Genomic DNA, 16,650 nt, shown 5'->3' with positions numbered 1-16,650 from the left:
TAGACTATCAAGTGGAGGGTGGCTTTTCGGGCAATGTTCTCCACTAGAATGTGCTTTGAGAAATACTTCCTAAGGACAGTAACAAGCAGTGTGTTTCAAAACCGGCTATGCAGACCGGGAAACTACTTGCTCCAGCCATCGAATGGCCCAGCTACTGATCGCAGCGTCTCGATAATGGAGGGGATTGTACATGGATTGAGGAAGAGAATCAGCGCATAGTGTTTGGCCTCGTGCTAGGATAATTCTCATGGTAAGCCATTGCAATAATAATTTGGCATATTCGTTAATATAATCGAGGACAGTGATGAACATTCTACAGCGCTGGGCTTCTACATTTTGTTCTTTGATTGAGTCGTGAAGTATGCCCACCCTACAACGATTGTCGCCGGACTGGCAACGGCGATAAAACACAAAGCCGTGCTCGGTTTTGTTTACTGTTTCAAGTGTTGAGGAGCGATCCATGGATAGTTATCTCCGTCAGCAGTGCAGTAACTAAGATCTAGCAGCACTACCTAGGGTAGCTTGAGGGTTCTCCAACGTAATTAAAGCCGATCCGGACATAAGCTCGATGGCCGGATATAAAGACCTGGCCCAGGGGCCAACAGTCGGCTTTGCCAGGGTAATCCATGAACTGCATACCTACCAAACACAGAGTCCCGAGATGCATCGCCGTGTACACAGAATACTACCCGTGGACCTTAATGCCGTCTCTTAGCACCAGAGCTTGCCGAGCATGTCTCTTGACTTAACTCCGTTCATGCCATGGAAATGTCTATATAAGAGCCTCCAACCTGGGCTCAATACTCTACAATCGCCTTGATCACATTATATCGCGCTCGCAAGCTTCTACAACCATGCCTCATGTCTCTCCTACTGTTACCGGCAAAGTCGTCGGACCCATTGGCTTCGGACTTATGGGTACGTTCTCTTCATACACCATCCTCCACATGCACTTACCCCTGTACAGGATTCACTCGCCCCTGGGCGCCTATCGAGTATTCCGCTGCGACGAAAGTCATGAAAACCGCCCTCGAGCAAGGCGCGACATTCTGGAACGGGGTGAGTTCAGCCTCTCAATACATTCCGCATGATAGCTAACACAACCAGGGTATCCACTACGGCTCACCGACCTCCAACTCCCTGCACCTCCTCAAGCACTACTTCACTCAGTACCCCGAAGACGCTGACAAGGCTGTTTTGAGCATCAAGGGCGGCTACGATGTCTCCACACACAGTCCCGACGGCAGCCCCTCGGGGGTGCGCGCTTCCGTGGAGGAAGCGCTCGCCGTGCTGGACGGCGTGAAGAAAATTGATATCTTCGAATGTGCGCGCGTTGACCCCAACGTTCCGATCGAGACGACCATTGCAGCGCTCGCGCAGCTCGTGAAGGAGGGCAAGATCGGGGGCATCGGGCTTAGCGAGGCCAGCGCGGCGACGATCCGCCGTGCGCATGCGGTGCATCCCATTGCAGCGGCGGAGATCGAGCTGAGTCTTTTTACAATGGACCCGCTGCGGAATGGGATCGTCGATGCTTGTTGCGAGTGTATGTCTCCCGTCGGCGAGCTTCATCTATTCCAATTCAGGTGACCTAACCCTTATATATGACAGTGGACATCCCCCTCATCGCATACAGCCCCCTCGGCCGTGGCTGGCTGACCGGTCAACTTCGGCAGCATTCAGACCTCGCTGAAAGTGATATGCGTCGCATGCTGCCCCGTTTTCAAGCTGATGTGTTTGATCACAACTTCGGACTTGTTGAAGCGGTCGAGGGCATTGCGAGGCGGAAGGGGGTGACGGTTGCTCAGGTGGCTATTGCTTGGGTTTGTGCCCAGGGCGCTATACCGATTCCTGGTGCAACGACTGAGGAGAGGGTCTTGGAGAATAGCAGAAATGTTACGCTGTCCGCGGAGGAGCTGGGTGTTCTTCAGAGTGTGCTTGACGAGTTTGAGGTAAAGGGGGAGCGGTATGGTGGGAGGCATGAGCATTTGTTGAATTTGTAGGCATGTTACCTCTTTGACATAATACAACGCCTCTCTGTCCCTTGTTCCCACTCTCTGTAACCCTAACCGTTCCTTCTATGATCCACCGTAATACAATTGTACGATGAGTAGTAAAAGCCCCTGGCTGATGAAAACGGGGTGGATGTGAACAGAAGCAATGTGGTCAAACTGGATGGAAAGGCTGAGGCGATGGCCATCCATTGTCCTACAGATTACCCCGTGTTTACTGGTCTTTCACTTAATACAGGGAAGAAAGATCTTGGCCTCAAGCTTCAACCGGTTGTTTCCAAAATAGCAACAAGGGGTATGACTGGTCGATACAGCTCGTCATATCGCTGATCAGATTTGGAACATGGAACAAGGGACAGCAATGAAAGATCCACAGTTTGCATCAGAGCTTAATATCACCTATAGAATACGGCCATCTAGGCGCTGAACGTAGGTGCTCTACTAGTAACCTTAACAAACCAGATGCTTCGGTGGACTAAAGCAATACACTCCTAACGTACATGGTTTCAGCCTTGCCTTGAGGTGGGACGGCACTAGTCGTAATGGAATATCGACGCATATCTGACTCGGAATGGTATCTGACATGCAGTAACTACGCGCCTGAACCATCTGGCCGTTGACGAGGGTTGAGACTTCTGCCTTGTCAGATTGGCAACCTTAGGCCCGACCCGGACGGTCGATAAGGCTACCATATCTGGTTAGGGTCATCAAAAGGTAAACGGCAATGTAAATCACTCGCAGCTGTGGCTGAATGTCCATGCATTTCCGAGGAGAAACAGGTCCCCGCTGTTATAGGATGAGACCAACGGGGGTCTTTGTCTTTCCCAGTGGACGGATATCTTGTGGTATAGTCAGGGATGTTTGGCCAGCAAATACGAGGAGGGTGGTACACGGAGCGGACTAGGGAGAAGTCTATGGCCCAGAAGAGCAGGGAGGGTGACACCAGCGTCAACGTGTTACAGGACTCGAGGCTCCCGACAGACATTTCCAACCGCTCTTGTGGTTATGACTCTGCCAGCCTGAGGGTAAAAATAGAACAGTGGAAGGCACATTCTGCCTCGCCAAACAGAGACATATATCCCCCGGCAATCCTCCGCGCACCCTGCCACCCATCGCTCCTTCCAAGTTCCTTTGCTTCCCCGCGGTACATGTAAGATTCCAAGCTTGCTGTTTCCTTCCCCAGCCATTTCATCCCTTCTCCATCTTCTTCAATATGAAGTTCAGGCATTCGTCTTTTTGGTCTCGATTTCGCTACAAGCTTCTTTCCAACCCTGAGAACGCAAAGGAAACCACTGCGACCGGAGCAAGCCCTCAGAGAAAGAAACACTGGATACAGGGAGTTTATCTATGTGCCTACATATCTTCCGCCGTCCTGTTAGTTAACCTCATCTTTCTCGCCGTTGCAGAGAAATTGGCCGCAGACATCCGTGACCAGGGAAGTTCAGACAAGATTCTTAGTTCATGGGCGTTCCAAGTGATTCATGACGGCAGCTGTGCCCTGTCCGAACGATGGAGCCTTGCGTTGCACTTGATGATCAATGTTCTCGGCACCGCGGTACTGGCTGCCAGCAACTACACTATGCAAACCCTTGTCGCACCTTGCAGGGAAGAAGTTGATGCGCATCACAAAAAAGGTAAATGGCTTGATATTGGGACTTCGAGCATCAAGAACTTGCTGGTCGTTGGTCGATATCGAGCCGTGATCTGGGCCGTGCTACTGGTGACTGCCACGCCGTTTCATCTACTGTACGTGGCCTTCCCAATCTACACCCGTGGACCCTCCCCTACTTTTGCAAGACTGACAATAATAACAGGTACAACTCTGCGATATATGCAGTTATAGCCAAGAGTAGGTACTCGACTGTACTTGCTGCGAGCGACCTGAATCCATCTGATATATCAAACTACGCCACACCGGAGTTGGAGTCTTGTTTCCGTTCAACGGCGCCCTCGGCTAACTGGAGCGATTTTGCGTCCGGAATTCTCCACAGGGCATATAGGAGAGTGGACGAGAACAGCTGCAACAAATTCCGAAGACAAATCTACCAGTCCGGTGTTCAAACTGTCGTCGTGCTCTCCGACGAGCTATCAGTGCATGACCCTAGCGACCGTTGGATTCTTTACAGTGACGATATCTGGAATGATGGTACTCATCGTTATGAAGGTCAGGGATATCCCTTAATAAACCAGGAATTCGTCTTCAGTATTCCGACTGTCGACAACAGAACCGTGACATACACACCAGGCAATTTCACGGTGAGGTTATGTGAGAGCAAGAACATCAATGATCATGTGGCAAGGTGCACAGAGGCAGAGTCCTTGGCAGTATGGTTGAATGAGACCTGGCCATGGTCCCTCTCGGAGGTAAACGAATACGTTGCAGCCCAGGAACTGAACTTTCCTATTCAAGTTTACTCTGTTGGCAGCATCTGCCGCGAGGGGCATCCCTACTACTCAAACAGCCGCCCTTTCTCAATCAGTGCCGGATGTCTTTTGCTCAATGCACCCGAGAGGTGTAGACTGGCTTTTAGCCGGCCTATTCTCTTGACCATCATTGGCGTAACCACCCTGAAGGTCCTGGCAATGTTCCTTGCTGCACGACTGGACAGGTCACGCTCCGCGCCACTCCTGACTATTGGTGATGCCATTGCATCATTCCTCTCAAGGCCTGATGATACTACTAACGGAAGATGTTGGGCTGGCAGACCCGAAGTGCGGAAGACGATATGGCCGGCCAAGTCTGCTTCACCCCCAAGACGATTACCACAGCAGGGCCGCTGGGTACGGGCGGCAACAATGAAACGATGGATTGTAACACTCTCTGTGTAAGTCTAAGGGCATACAAAAGTACCTCGACAGGTTACTGACGCCCTTGCCATGCACAATAGGTCCGGTACATTGATTGGAGTGGGAATATGGCTACTCTCTCTAGCAGCAAAAGAGCTGGCAGCAATGAGGGGCCAGGAAGTCAACACTCTACTTTTCAAAACAGGATTTGGCCAATACACAGAGCACGAGTACAACTTGTTGGAAGGAATATTTACTGCACAAGGACTGGTACTTCTTGCCAACGCGCCTCAGTTCGCGGTTACGGTCAGCTATTACTTCTACAACAACATTCTGACAAACATGCTCGCAGCATCGGAATACGATTCATACGGGATCACAAAGAAAGGACTGCGCGTTTCCTGGCCAGAAATCAATACCTCTCAACGGTCAACGTATTGGCTTAGTACTCCTTACCGCTATAGCGTTCCAGTCCTCGTGCTTTACACAAGTTTACACTGGACACTGTCCCAGAGTCTCTTTTACGTGCAAATTGTCCGTTACAAATGGGACCAGACTGCATATTGGCCCGGAGACTTTCCCGACGGCCAACTGGCGCTCTCGCCGCTTGCAATCCTTGTCTCCATACTTCTCGGCACCCTGATGGTATCCCTGTTGCTGGGGTTGGCGTTCCGGAGATTTCGGTCCATGGCGCCGTTGGCGGGAAGCTGCAGTCTTGCTATTAGTGCCGCTTGCCATCCGGGGGCTGATGAAGATGCAGCGACCGCTGCGTCGAGGGAGGTAAAATGGGGGGAGACGGCGGTTTTGCCGGAGGGAATGGACGCGGTTGACGGAGTCGGACATTGCAGTTTTACGTCGAAAGAGGTGTCTGTGCCGTTGAAGGAGAGGAGATATGCGTGATTTTACTAGGTCCCCATCGCTTTTAGGTTGATCTTGCTATCCATATTATGATTTGAATGATGATATAATGTTGACTTACGATAGATATCCAACAGCGCTAATGATGTTACTCTGCCTAGCTAGGTATACCTATTCCGCAGAGGGATTGCCAAGCAGTATGAGTATCTGGAATATCACGCCACAATGACCATCTAACTCGGCAAATCCACGCACAGCGTCGAGACGCTTCGGCTGCAAAACACCGAGGTCTACCTAGCGCTAAGCTCCTATGTACGTACCTTCCAAAGGTAGGTAGGTGGCTACAGGTTCAGACCCAGGTTACTCAGTCATCCGGTCCGCCCATGCATGACCATTGCACTCAGTTCTTTAAGGACATCAATGGTTAGGCAGTGGAACGAGACCCGAACTCCAGCTGGGGGCCGGAGGGTGTCGCGACGTCTGAGTCGTGACGAATCTAATCTGATAATATCTTCAAGCCCTAACTCGGTACTCCTCGAGTGCGGGTGCAGATCGTTACAACCCGACCACTCTACCGGCCCTTTAAAGGAAACAGATTCCGCTGTAGGTATTTTGCATGTAATAAGTTATTGGAGTGCAGGAGATAAAATGTCTGCTTACTTCAGACTCAGAACGAATTCAGTCCGACTAGTAACATCTTAGGTAGGCACCCCGAACTTGAAGTCTACCATCCATCTCCAGGGTTCCAAGTCCCCGACTCTGTAGAATTCGAACCAAGAGCGCGCGATATTGGATAGAGATCAATTTACACGAGACCTCCTAGCGCCAGTCATGCGAGGAGAAGATGGACCGCAATTGCCAGTTCGTCAATGAGCTTTTGGTTCGAAGTTTGGGGATTTGGAGCTGTGAGGCGGTTTTTGATTAGGCTTGCTGTTCGTGATGCACCTGGGCATGATTGACGATCAACGTTAGGCTTGAGGCTGCTGTGTGCCTACATTGGCATCTTCTAGACAGATACTCCCACCTCGGGCTGGATTACGGGCTAGCCTAGACGTACAAATTGAGCTAGGTAGGCTAGATAAGAATGGATTCAGTTTGAGTTTGGACTATCACTGGCTTTACGGATTCATTGCATATTTGGTATTAATGAACGCAGCGCGTGCGGCCGATCCATGGATCTGCATATTACTGATGTCCTTGAGTCCAACATTATTAACTCGCACTTTCATTGAGGTGAGGCGAGGCACCAGCTGGAGGGGTCTGATCGTCGAGTTAGGGCTGAACAAAGCTTCCTTTAGGTAGACGGTCCCTTTCTGCCTGTTTCTTTGTCTGCTCTCAATGGACTTGCACGGATCTTTCACTCTTTTTTGTACGACCTTCTTTGAGTATTTCCTTTTCTTTGCCTGAGCTCTCTTTGTGCCTTTCATCTGAACCGGTCATCTGCAATGCAAAAGTCAAAGGCCGATCTACTCATTCAAGTGAGAGGTCACCATATAATAACCCCTCGAGTAGCCCTGCTCTTGCCTGCCCTCAGCTCTATTCGTCCCATACATTCTTCGTCGACGAAGGTTTACTACCCGTGGACCCATACAACGACTCGGCAAACAAGACTATTTGCATTCGATTCAACTTACAACGCTCAATTCGAACCAGGTTTCTAGATACAATACGGCAGGAACCATATCGAAATGCCTCCAACTACTTCCCTAAGCACGCTCTCCCCTGAGCTGGATTTGGCCATTCTTGGCCAGCTCTCCTCAGCAAAAGATCTCTACGCCGCAATCGCCGTCTCACCAACCTTCTACCATCTTTTCTCCAACTACAAGCGCTCCGTCATCTCCAGCGTCTTGCGAAATGCTATACCACGCGAGATCGAGAAGGAGTTTGTACTGGCATACCACGCCCAGAGCCTCTGGGCGTATGTCTACGAGCCGCCTGATACGGTGATCCGGCAGCAGATCTTTGATCCCGATTCGCCGGTTTCGCAGGAGATTGTGGAGGAGTTTGAAGTCGAGACACGGGCGGTATTGAAGATGGGGCAGGACGGAGAGTGGCCGACTCTATCTTCCCTGAGTGCGGACCCGGAGGTGTTGATGGACATGTGGGACTTCTATAGGAAGTTCGAGGGTTTCATGCTTGAGTACTCCGAGAAGGCGCTGGCTGAGTTGCGGCGCTTGCCGACTGGCCTTGACAATGACACTAACATGGATCTTGACCCTGAAGCTGACACTACCAGACTCCCCATCTCGATAACCGAAGAATCACGTCTCAAGCGTGCGTTCTTCCGCTTCGAGCTCTACACCTGTCTCTTCCAATTCTCTCAGGTAACGTACGGCGACTTATATATCCAGTTCGGCCCGGTTAACCCATTGCCAGCGGAGGAATACCTAAGTTCACTTTGCGGCTGGGAAGCCGAAGAACTCGCCTGCGTTGCACAGTTCTACAGTACCCTCGTCGAAGGGCTCTGTCACAAAATAGACGCCGATTTCGTCGCGCGAGTCAAGGCGAAGGCCAAGGCGGATGGCGCAGCACTGACGGCGCCTGGGCTAAAGGTAAACCGAGACAGCGTGAACTACTGGCTCAACTACCACAACTTCAGGTGGTTCAGCGGGTCCTACAAGAAACGCTACCGACGAATCCACATCGACTACATCGTCTCCCGCGGGGTATTGGCCCTGTCGAAAGTGACCCGTGCGCCGTTCCACATCGCGCAGGAGATGATCCTGCAGTGCCATCTTCTGGCAGAGGGTCAGACTTCTATTGTGACGGACTTGCACCGCTTGTACCCCTCTGACTCCGTTTCACACAATCCAGCCCCTGCTCAGAGTACTGACTTGGAACAGATCACTGCCGCAGCGGCAGCGCTCGCCCTTAACCCGGCCGGCACCGCCACCGCAACCCTCAAGATCGGGTTCCCAGGCTATGGCTTCAAAATGGCCGTTGCCCGCACGCCCGGGCGTCGGTGGGAGTGCAACGCGCCTGGCAACCGCGCCCTTCGCAGCGTGGGGTTTCTATTCTGGGACGAGGCGCGACTTAGGGCGGTTCAGCTCCTCACTGTGCCTGCGGGTAAGTCTCCGAGGGGGCATAGGAAGAATGTGCAAGACGTCAGTGTTGAGAATGCGCTGGCGGGCTTGAATGTTCGTCGTGAGGTTGTCGTGGCTGTTTTGGGGGACGTCCTGGGTCCCGAATGGGAGGGCAAAAGCAGCACTGGGAATGGACAGGCAGGGGATGCCATGGATATAGATGGCGGGAGCGGACACGGTATGGATCCGAGGTTTGATATGCACTGGAGGGATTAAGTCCAGATTAGGATGTCGGGAGTTTTTAGGTAGCTTTAACTTATCAGGGTTAACAACTACAAAATACTAATGTCTCTCTTTAAATGATGTACATGGCATGATATAACAGAATTGTTGAATAAACTTAAGAACCGAAGCAACAGAATATGGAACCAGAAATTGAAAATAGACACAAGCAAAAACGAGTGTAGCTCCATCACCTTGTTACATCCTGTAGCGTAATGTGTTGATAGCCACTCTACACTATTTGTCCATGATCCTCAAAATGGCCAACATGCTGTATGACCCTTGAATGTAACCAAGTCAGGGTGTGTATACCTCGACATTAGAACTCCGACACTGGCCAGCCAGTGATAACTGACCAACTAAATACTTAATTGGCAGCCTGTAATGGCCTCTGCCCTTGCCCTACCCCCACGGAACATCCATAATCCGCTCCGTCCTTTCCTCTTTTGGAGCAGGCATCCATCCCCCCTCCCTCTTCCCCAAATATTCCACTCTTCAACACACCACATGGCTTCTTCCTTGGAATCACTCTCACCCGAATTGCTACTAAGTATCCTGCAGTCGCTTTCATCTGCCAAAGACCTTCTGTCAGCCATCACAGCCTCACCGCGCCTGTATCGAATATTCCGCACATACCGAAACTCCATCACAGCGGCAGTGTTACGGCGCGCTGTCCTGGGAACCGAGTCAGACTTCCTCGCAGCATATCACGCCCAGCACATCTGGGCGTTTGTGCCAGAGCACAATGATGACACACGCCTTTACAACCGTGTACCCATACCTCAAAGCGTCAAAGAACAGCTAAGAGAGGAGACCGTCTCTCTGCGAGAACTTAGCAAGTCTGACCTGCGAGAAGAGTGGCGGACTATCACGCCTGACTCCAAGATTCTCCCGAGACTCTGGAAGTTCTACGTCCGATTCGAACACTTTGTGCGCTTGTATAGCTCAAACGCACTAGCGGCTCTCCAGCAACCTACAATCAACGCAGGGGCTACAATATCCGATGCGCCACCTCTCTCATCGGCTGAGGAAAGTCGTCTCAGAGCAGCATTTTTTCGTTTTGAAATTTATACATGCCTGTTCCAAGTCTCTCAGATCACTGGGCAAGACATATCACAGTATTACGAACCACCTGACGATGACCCGGCACCAGATTACCTTGGGGCTCATTATTCCTGGGAGGTAGAACAACTGAGTTGCGTCGGGCAATTCTACGTCGAGCTGATCAGAAAGCTCTGCGATGCAATGGAGGATGACTTCGTCGCAGCCGTCAAGGAGAAGAGCACAGCACACTCAAACTCATCCCCGCACAAGGAAGCGCTTACGCAAGAACTGAACAACCTAAGCCTCTGGCTAGACTACTTCTGCCTCCACTGGTACGAGGAGTCGCATAAACTCCGCGATCGCGCAAGGCACATCGACTACCTCGTTTCCCGAGGCCTCGGCGCACTCTGGAAACTCACCGGCGCGCCCCTGAAAACAGTCCGCAGGAGAGTCGTGCGCACGCACTTCATGTCCCGAAATAAGTGCTCCATCATGCAAGTGCTTCGATGGACGACGCCGCGTGCTGGCGCAGATGAGCACGATCTGGCGCTTGAGAAGCACGCTTGTGCCTCCTCTACTTCTACCCCCTGTTACGGCTGGCTATGCGCGCGCGAGACAATGGATTCATGGACGTCAAATGCGCCGTGTAACTATGACTTGCGAAGCCAGGGGTACGTCTTCTGGGATCGGGCGCGGATCCAAGACCTGCAGCAATTCAGGCATCCTCGGGCGCGGGTTGAGGGCATGGCTTTTAAACAGTATCCCGCTGGATATCGGTCGCATTCAGAAGAATATAGGATTGATGTCGAACTTGAGGGTGTTGCTATTCGCAAGGATGCCATTGGTGAGATTGCGGACGAGATTAATGAGAGGAGCTCGGCTGTTGATGGCGATGCTAGTGATAGTGATGAGGAAGAGGAAGATACCCCCTACGTTATATCATGGCGAGACGACCTTTAGCTTCTTGCCGGGTCATCTATCTATCCATGGAAGATCTTCGTTCTACTTCGAACGCACTGGAATACATCCGCCTGCATACTGTAAACGTAACCTTCCTTGGCAGTAGATGTTCCAATAGGTATGGTACTCCATGCCTAATATACCTCTCAGATAGCAAGTGGTGACACGGATTAAGCGATCGAACTTACTCTTGTGCTCTGTTTGCAATGATGGGCGACAAGGTACCGTACGCCTGCACGTCAGGCAGGCATTTCTGCGGGGTACGGGGTATGTCTTCGGTTTTCATTCCCTTCACCAGTCATAACCTCTTCCCCCCTTGTTCTCAGCTCATTATCTAACACTCGCCACCTCCTAGAACCTCATTCCCAGCGACAAATGCCATCAGATTTTCCCGTTCTTTTATCATCCGTCCATTGATCCGAATGACCATTACAAACTCGATCATTCCCTGCGCTTTCGACGGGAGCTCGAGGCTCGTCACACAGTGTTCCCCTGGTTTCCATATCCGTGATGCTGGAACGCAAAGGTGCGTCATTGGCCGGAGGACCCTGATCTGGGATGGAAGCTGATGGGGATGAGGAGGAGGAGAGGGAGGACGGGGCATGGCGGGCTGTGCATGCATGCGTGCGATTCAAACCTGTGGTGAAGTTGACTTCGCCATCGACGTCGCCTGTATGCCTGGTATCGTTCCCCATATCCAGGAAACCGACCTGAACCGGTCCGCTATCTCCATGGTAGCCGGAGATGATCGATGCCCCAGCGGCGACCTGCGATGCGTTTGGCGCGCGAACCGTCTCGCTCTTCTTGTAGTAGGGCAGCATCCTCTCCCACGTCCAGGGCCAGGACCAGGACCAGGTCGTAGTCCCATTTCCAAGGCCATACAAGGCATCGAGCTGGATCCGTTCTGCGCGCGCGTAGGCTGCTCCTGTGCTCGCGGCAATGTTAACTCCATTCCGCCTTATCCTCAACTCCTTGAATAATCTTGGATGGATTGACAAAACCAACCATTGATAGCACTCGTCCCCCCCAGCGCCCTCCCCGCCCGCATCACCTGCCGGCGCCCCCCAAACGCCTGCTCCGTCGTCTCGTACGCCCAGTCCAGCGGGCTGTCATATGTATACGCGAGGCGCGAGATGTCGGTGACATTGGGGTTATTGAGTTGGGGCTCGCCTGGTTCGATAACGAGGATGGAGAGAGAGGGGTCTTCGGAAAGGCGGTTGGCGACTGTTAGGCCGGCGGTTCCGCCGCCGATGATGATGTAGTCGTATGTTGCGGCGGTGGTGGAGGGCGGGGAGGGGGATGCGGTCGAGAGGCTGAGGGGGAGGAGGGGGAGGGCTTGTAGAAGGAGAAGTGGACTGATCATGGTAAGGGTTGTTAGAGCCAACTCGTGCACTGTGGAGTGGACCGTGAAGCAAAAGGCACAGGGGAGTAGGTAAAGCCTTTGGAGAGGGAAACGCAGGCCTTTATAGCTGGATCTATCTGGTCGAGGACCAGTTCATACGTTGCTAGGTCTGACGGGTTGGATCTACTGCAGTGCGCCTTGCATGAGTAGCATTTTGTCTGCATGCTGCCTTCCGTAAGGGGTTGATCCTCGCTACCTACTGGAAGCTGATATCGCCTAGGTAGTTTCAAGTAGCTCTCTAGTTTTACGCTTGGTCTCTTATGTACATGGGAGAAGAACCCACGAACTTGGCCATCCCAATTCTTCAATGCGAGATGGCTTTGTGGGTAAATATTGTTCAAATACATTCACTTGACCTCAGATGGCCAAGGGCAATAATTGCCTCGACAAAACACCCAACACTTCCTCCTTACCATGCCACACATCATTATACGCCGCACTTAATGTCGGTATCCCCTTCCATGTATCCAGAGGCAACTCAAGCCCTGCCCCTAGTTCCTCTTGATTAACCCAAACCATGGTATCCACATTAAAGCTGCCATACCGATGCGGAATGACATTATCCAAATCAAAGGAGAGGGGGGTCAGCCAGGAGTGTCGGCCCGATTAGCCATGATGCAATCCCCAGGTTTGGTTCCCTAGGATCCTACAAGATATGGTACCGTACAATCCCTGGTTCCACCTGCCACCTGCAGCTGCAGGCTGGGCTAACTGCCATATGAGGCAAGAATGGCAGCAGGCCACTCCCTCGCAGCCCTAGCACCAGCATTTCCCCACCTGTCGTCAGTGGGCACTGGAGTTTCGCCGAAGTTCTCCCGACCGCGTTGGATTAGGGTTCTCTCGATCGTACCCTAAGCAACGGATCCCATCCATTGGAAGCTGACGGACGAGCCCAGTGCTGTTCAAAGGACCATAGGATCTGGCAATTCGGCCTGTCAAGTTGCAAGCAATCGCCAATACTACCACATGGAGAACGGAGGCTGCTTTCAGACTCCGACCACCCTTTGCACCTGGAGATGGCATTCTATCCTCATGATTCAGTCCATCCAATAGGGTAGGTCATCTTGGCATCACTGCCAATATCTAGACGATAGCAGAAACCAGGACACCGGCCGTGATTGATCTGCACCGTTATGCAGATCCATAGCCATAGCCATGGCCATAATCATAGCTTGACATGCTCGGTGTGCCCTGGAACAGGGACCTGAACTCGGGCTCGATGCGTGGGTTCGCATTGCATCCGTATACGGTTGATGCGAGCCGGGTGAGGAGTGATGCCGCGGCGGCGTATTATCGGGCCTTTGCAGGGAGGGAGAATCTGCACGTTTGGATCAATGCCTCTGTCACCAGGATTCTGTGGAAACAGCCTGCTAGACCCCTTGTGGCGGGCGGGGTCGACGTTCTCCATCATGGTGACCGAGCCTCTGGGCCTGCCCGGGTGCGTGCGCGTCGTGAAGTGATTCTCGCTGCTGGGGCGATGCGCTCGTCTGGTCTGCTCGAGTTGTCTGGGGTTGGCAATCCACGGTATTTCATTCCATGTCTCCTTGATAGTTGATAGCCTGCATACTCACTTGGAGTTTCACAGCATCCTCAACCCCCACGGTATCACCCCCCTGGTCTCCCTCCCTTCCGTCGGCGAAAGCCTCCAAGACCAGCTCAACACATCCATCGTCTTCACAACCAAGCCCCGAATCACCGGAACCCGAGCCGTGGCGTTCGTCTCAGCAGCCGACCTCTTCGGCCCATCCACCCAGTCCATCGCGTCGGACCTCCAAGCCACACTTCCCTCCTACGCCGAAACGATCGCGCAGAACTCAAACGGCGCACTGACTGCACAGTCTCTGCAGATCCTCTTCGAAAGCCAGCACGACCTTATCTTCAACCAGAACATCCCAATCGGCGAATATGTGTTCATCCTCGATAACCCCACGCAGGTGCACGTCGGATACTGGGGTCTCCTCCCGTTCTCATGGGGGAGCGTGCATATTGCGAGTTCGGAGCCGGGGGTGCCGCCTGCTCTAGATCCGAAGTTCGGGCTGCTGGATTGGGATGTCAAGGTGCAGATTGAGATGTCGAGGTTTTTGAGGACGGTTCTGCGGACGGGAGAGGTGGGTGAGATTTTCGCCGAGGAGGTTGTCCCTGGACTGGAGCGTGTTCCGGATGATGCGGGCGATGAGGTTTGGAGAGACTGGATTGCGGAGCAATGTAGGTATCTTCTAATCACAGGTTCCGGATCAACTAATCCATCTTTCTCTTTTTCTAGATACACCGAACTACCACGCAGTTGGAAGTGCATCCATGCTCCCGGTCGAGTTGGGTGGCGTTGTGGACGACCGGTTCACCGTGGATGGGACGAACAACGTTCGCGTCGTGGATGCTTCGATCTTCCCCATCCAGTTCTGTGGGCATCCCACGGCGAATATCTATGCATTTGCCGAGCTGGCTGCGGATTTGATCAAGGAGGATGCAGCCGTGTTTGAGCGGGCGGAGGGAGAGCTATAAGTGCTGGCTTGGAGCATTACGATGGGCCTTTCCTTGCGTGACAATACTTGCTATCATGGCACAAGGGTGCGAAGTGCGAACGGCTCCGGACCCCAGTGTCCTCTTCAATGCTGCTTCTGTACTATGGCGAGACACAGCGCTCAGGAGGGAAAGCCATGGTAGTAGAGAGGCAGTTGTCGATTCGACTTGACATTCCATTACCCCTGGATGACACCTTGAGATATTGAACAAATAGGCCAAGCACTGTATATGCCCTGGTGAACCTACTTGTGTATAAGCACCTCGTACATTTGACTGTATTTCCACCATCATATCCCTGTGGCTGCTGAATAAGGGCTGAGTATTCAAGCTTACAAACTGATAGTGCAAATGATGGTAGCATATATCGATAGCGTTGACCTGAGTGCAAGAACACGTTCCACAAGCTGGTTCGCCTCAAGCTCTAACATGTTTTGGAATTTCGGGCGCCAATTAACAATACAGCTATAGACAACGGAATCCGACACCATGAGGATGGACTATTCTGAACCTTATGGAATGCTTGGAGTCTGCCTATCTACCTGCTGGCCCAAGACCTCCTATATAAGCCTTGCCTGGTGGCCTTAGGGCTCCAAGCAATCCGCCCAAGGTATTTCTCGCTAGGAAGGAGGCACTATACGGTATGCCCTTCCTATCCTAGTATACCTTATAGTTCCAGTTCTGCGTCCACGGACCTTGTACAGTGCCTTTTGGTCAAGTGATGTACTAGGAGACCTGGACTCTCCCATGTATAGGGCTTGGAGTATTCGGAATACGGCCCTCAGTTCCAGCACTAGGTAGGACAGAGATGGCACAGCTGTCAGTATGCATAATGGTAGTAACCTACACTAAATATACCGACTGAACAAGATCAACCTCTTGCCTTGCTACAGCTCTGGCGGTTGCAGTAAGTTATAGACATCATCAGCTTTGTCACTGGAGATATGGTAGCTTTGACGCATTAAACCATCTATTCGTCTTAGGGTCCTCACACCTGACCCGCTATCAATTAGATTGTCTAGGACGATAGATTTGTCTACCCAGATAATAGGTCCACACCTACGTCCACTGCTCTCAGACATCAATTCACCCTCAACGCAGCCCAGGCCTGCAAAACCCCGACAACTGCAACAACAAGGCCGTTCCTACTAACCCCGCCCCGGAAGTACCCCGCCGAGCTCCCAAGCATGGAAAGCGCCATGACGAGCGCCGCAGCCTTGTTAATTGGGTTCCGCAGCTGCTCGGGGGCCAGGGACCAGTTGTAGTTGATCAGTGCTGCAATCGTTTATTAGCATTTGGCCTTTTCTAACATAGCAAGGAAGGCGCACCGTTCACCAGGAAAAAGGCGCTCCCCTGGTACCAGCCGACGCGGGCGCAGGTGTCGGCGGTCACCGGCAAGGCGCGGAATTGCGGAGAGGATTGCCATTCTTTGGCGCCGAGCTGGATGCATCTCAGATTTTTGTTTTTATCGGGGTTCTTACCATGGACGTGGGTGATGAGGAAGAGAGAAGGTAGTTGGAGGGGACGTACCACATGGCCGACGGAGATGACCAGCCAGCCGATGCTGGTCGCTTTGAGGGCGTTGGTCATGGTGTCTTAATTACTGGTGGCGAGTCTGATGTTGGAATTGCGAGTCGACGGTAGACGCAGGTACAGAGTACAGGTGATGGATAGTCCCGTCATGTCGAGGAGAACTGGTGAGATCATGCCACGTTCGGATCTCGGCTCAACGCTGAGCCTCGGTCCACTTTACCCCAGACTCCGC

At 52.3% G+C, this 16,650-nt stretch overlaps 7 protein-coding genes across 7 annotated transcripts; 5 read left to right on the top strand and 2 right to left on the bottom strand.

The window, feature by feature from the left end:
• Positions 1–854: 854 nt before the first annotated feature.
• On the top strand, positions 855–2,000 carry DSM5745_05540 (aldo/keto reductase family protein; the record flags this gene model as incomplete). Its single annotated transcript, XM_026747556.1, has 4 exons — positions 855–918; positions 968–1,059; positions 1,108–1,543; positions 1,609–2,000. The coding sequence occupies 4 exons, from the start codon at positions 855–857 to the stop codon at positions 1,998–2,000; spliced, it is 984 nt and encodes a 327-aa protein (XP_026603388.1).
• Positions 2,001–3,222: 1,222 nt separating this feature from the next.
• DSM5745_05539 (uncharacterized protein) lies at positions 3,223–5,696 on the top strand (the record flags this gene model as incomplete). Its single annotated transcript, XM_026747555.1, has 3 exons — positions 3,223–3,755; positions 3,824–4,834; positions 4,898–5,696. 3 exons carry the CDS (start codon positions 3,223–3,225, stop codon positions 5,694–5,696), a joined length of 2,343 nt encoding a protein of 780 aa, XP_026603387.1.
• Positions 5,697–7,342: 1,646 nt separating this feature from the next.
• Positions 7,343–8,953, top strand: DSM5745_05538 (uncharacterized protein; the record flags this gene model as incomplete). Its single annotated transcript, XM_026747554.1, has 1 exon — positions 7,343–8,953. The coding sequence occupies one exon, from the start codon at positions 7,343–7,345 to the stop codon at positions 8,951–8,953; it is 1,611 nt and encodes a 536-aa protein (XP_026603386.1).
• A 513-nt stretch (positions 8,954–9,466) lies between these two features.
• Positions 9,467–10,963, top strand: DSM5745_05537 (uncharacterized protein; the record flags this gene model as incomplete). The annotated part of the gene is made up of 1 exon (XM_026747553.1): positions 9,467–10,963. The coding sequence occupies one exon, from the start codon at positions 9,467–9,469 to the stop codon at positions 10,961–10,963; it is 1,497 nt and encodes a 498-aa protein (XP_026603385.1).
• A 359-nt stretch (positions 10,964–11,322) lies between these two features.
• Positions 11,323–12,326, bottom strand: DSM5745_05536 (uncharacterized protein; the record flags this gene model as incomplete). The annotated part of the gene is made up of 2 exons (XM_026747552.1): positions 11,323–11,888; positions 11,969–12,326. 2 exons carry the CDS (start codon positions 12,324–12,326, stop codon positions 11,323–11,325), a joined length of 924 nt encoding a protein of 307 aa, XP_026603384.1.
• A 1,216-nt stretch (positions 12,327–13,542) lies between these two features.
• On the top strand, positions 13,543–14,867 carry DSM5745_05535 (uncharacterized protein; the record flags this gene model as incomplete). Its single annotated transcript, XM_026747551.1, has 3 exons — positions 13,543–13,889; positions 13,951–14,570; positions 14,629–14,867. The coding sequence occupies 3 exons, from the start codon at positions 13,543–13,545 to the stop codon at positions 14,865–14,867; spliced, it is 1,206 nt and encodes a 401-aa protein (XP_026603383.1).
• A 1,099-nt stretch (positions 14,868–15,966) lies between these two features.
• Positions 15,967–16,475, bottom strand: DSM5745_05534 (uncharacterized protein; the record flags this gene model as incomplete). The annotated part of the gene is made up of 2 exons (XM_026747550.1): positions 15,967–16,160; positions 16,214–16,475. 2 exons carry the CDS (start codon positions 16,473–16,475, stop codon positions 15,967–15,969), a joined length of 456 nt encoding a protein of 151 aa, XP_026603382.1.
• Positions 16,476–16,650: the final 175 nt, after the last annotated feature.

Source organism: Aspergillus mulundensis (assembly GCF_003369625.1).
Source record: "Aspergillus mulundensis strain DSM 5745 chromosome Unknown scaffold_5, whole genome shotgun sequence".
Taxonomy (NCBI): Eukaryota; Fungi; Ascomycota; class Eurotiomycetes; order Eurotiales; family Aspergillaceae; genus Aspergillus; species Aspergillus mulundensis.
Note: the sequence above shows the minus strand (reverse complement) of the source record. Positions and strands in the feature narration are given on the sequence as shown.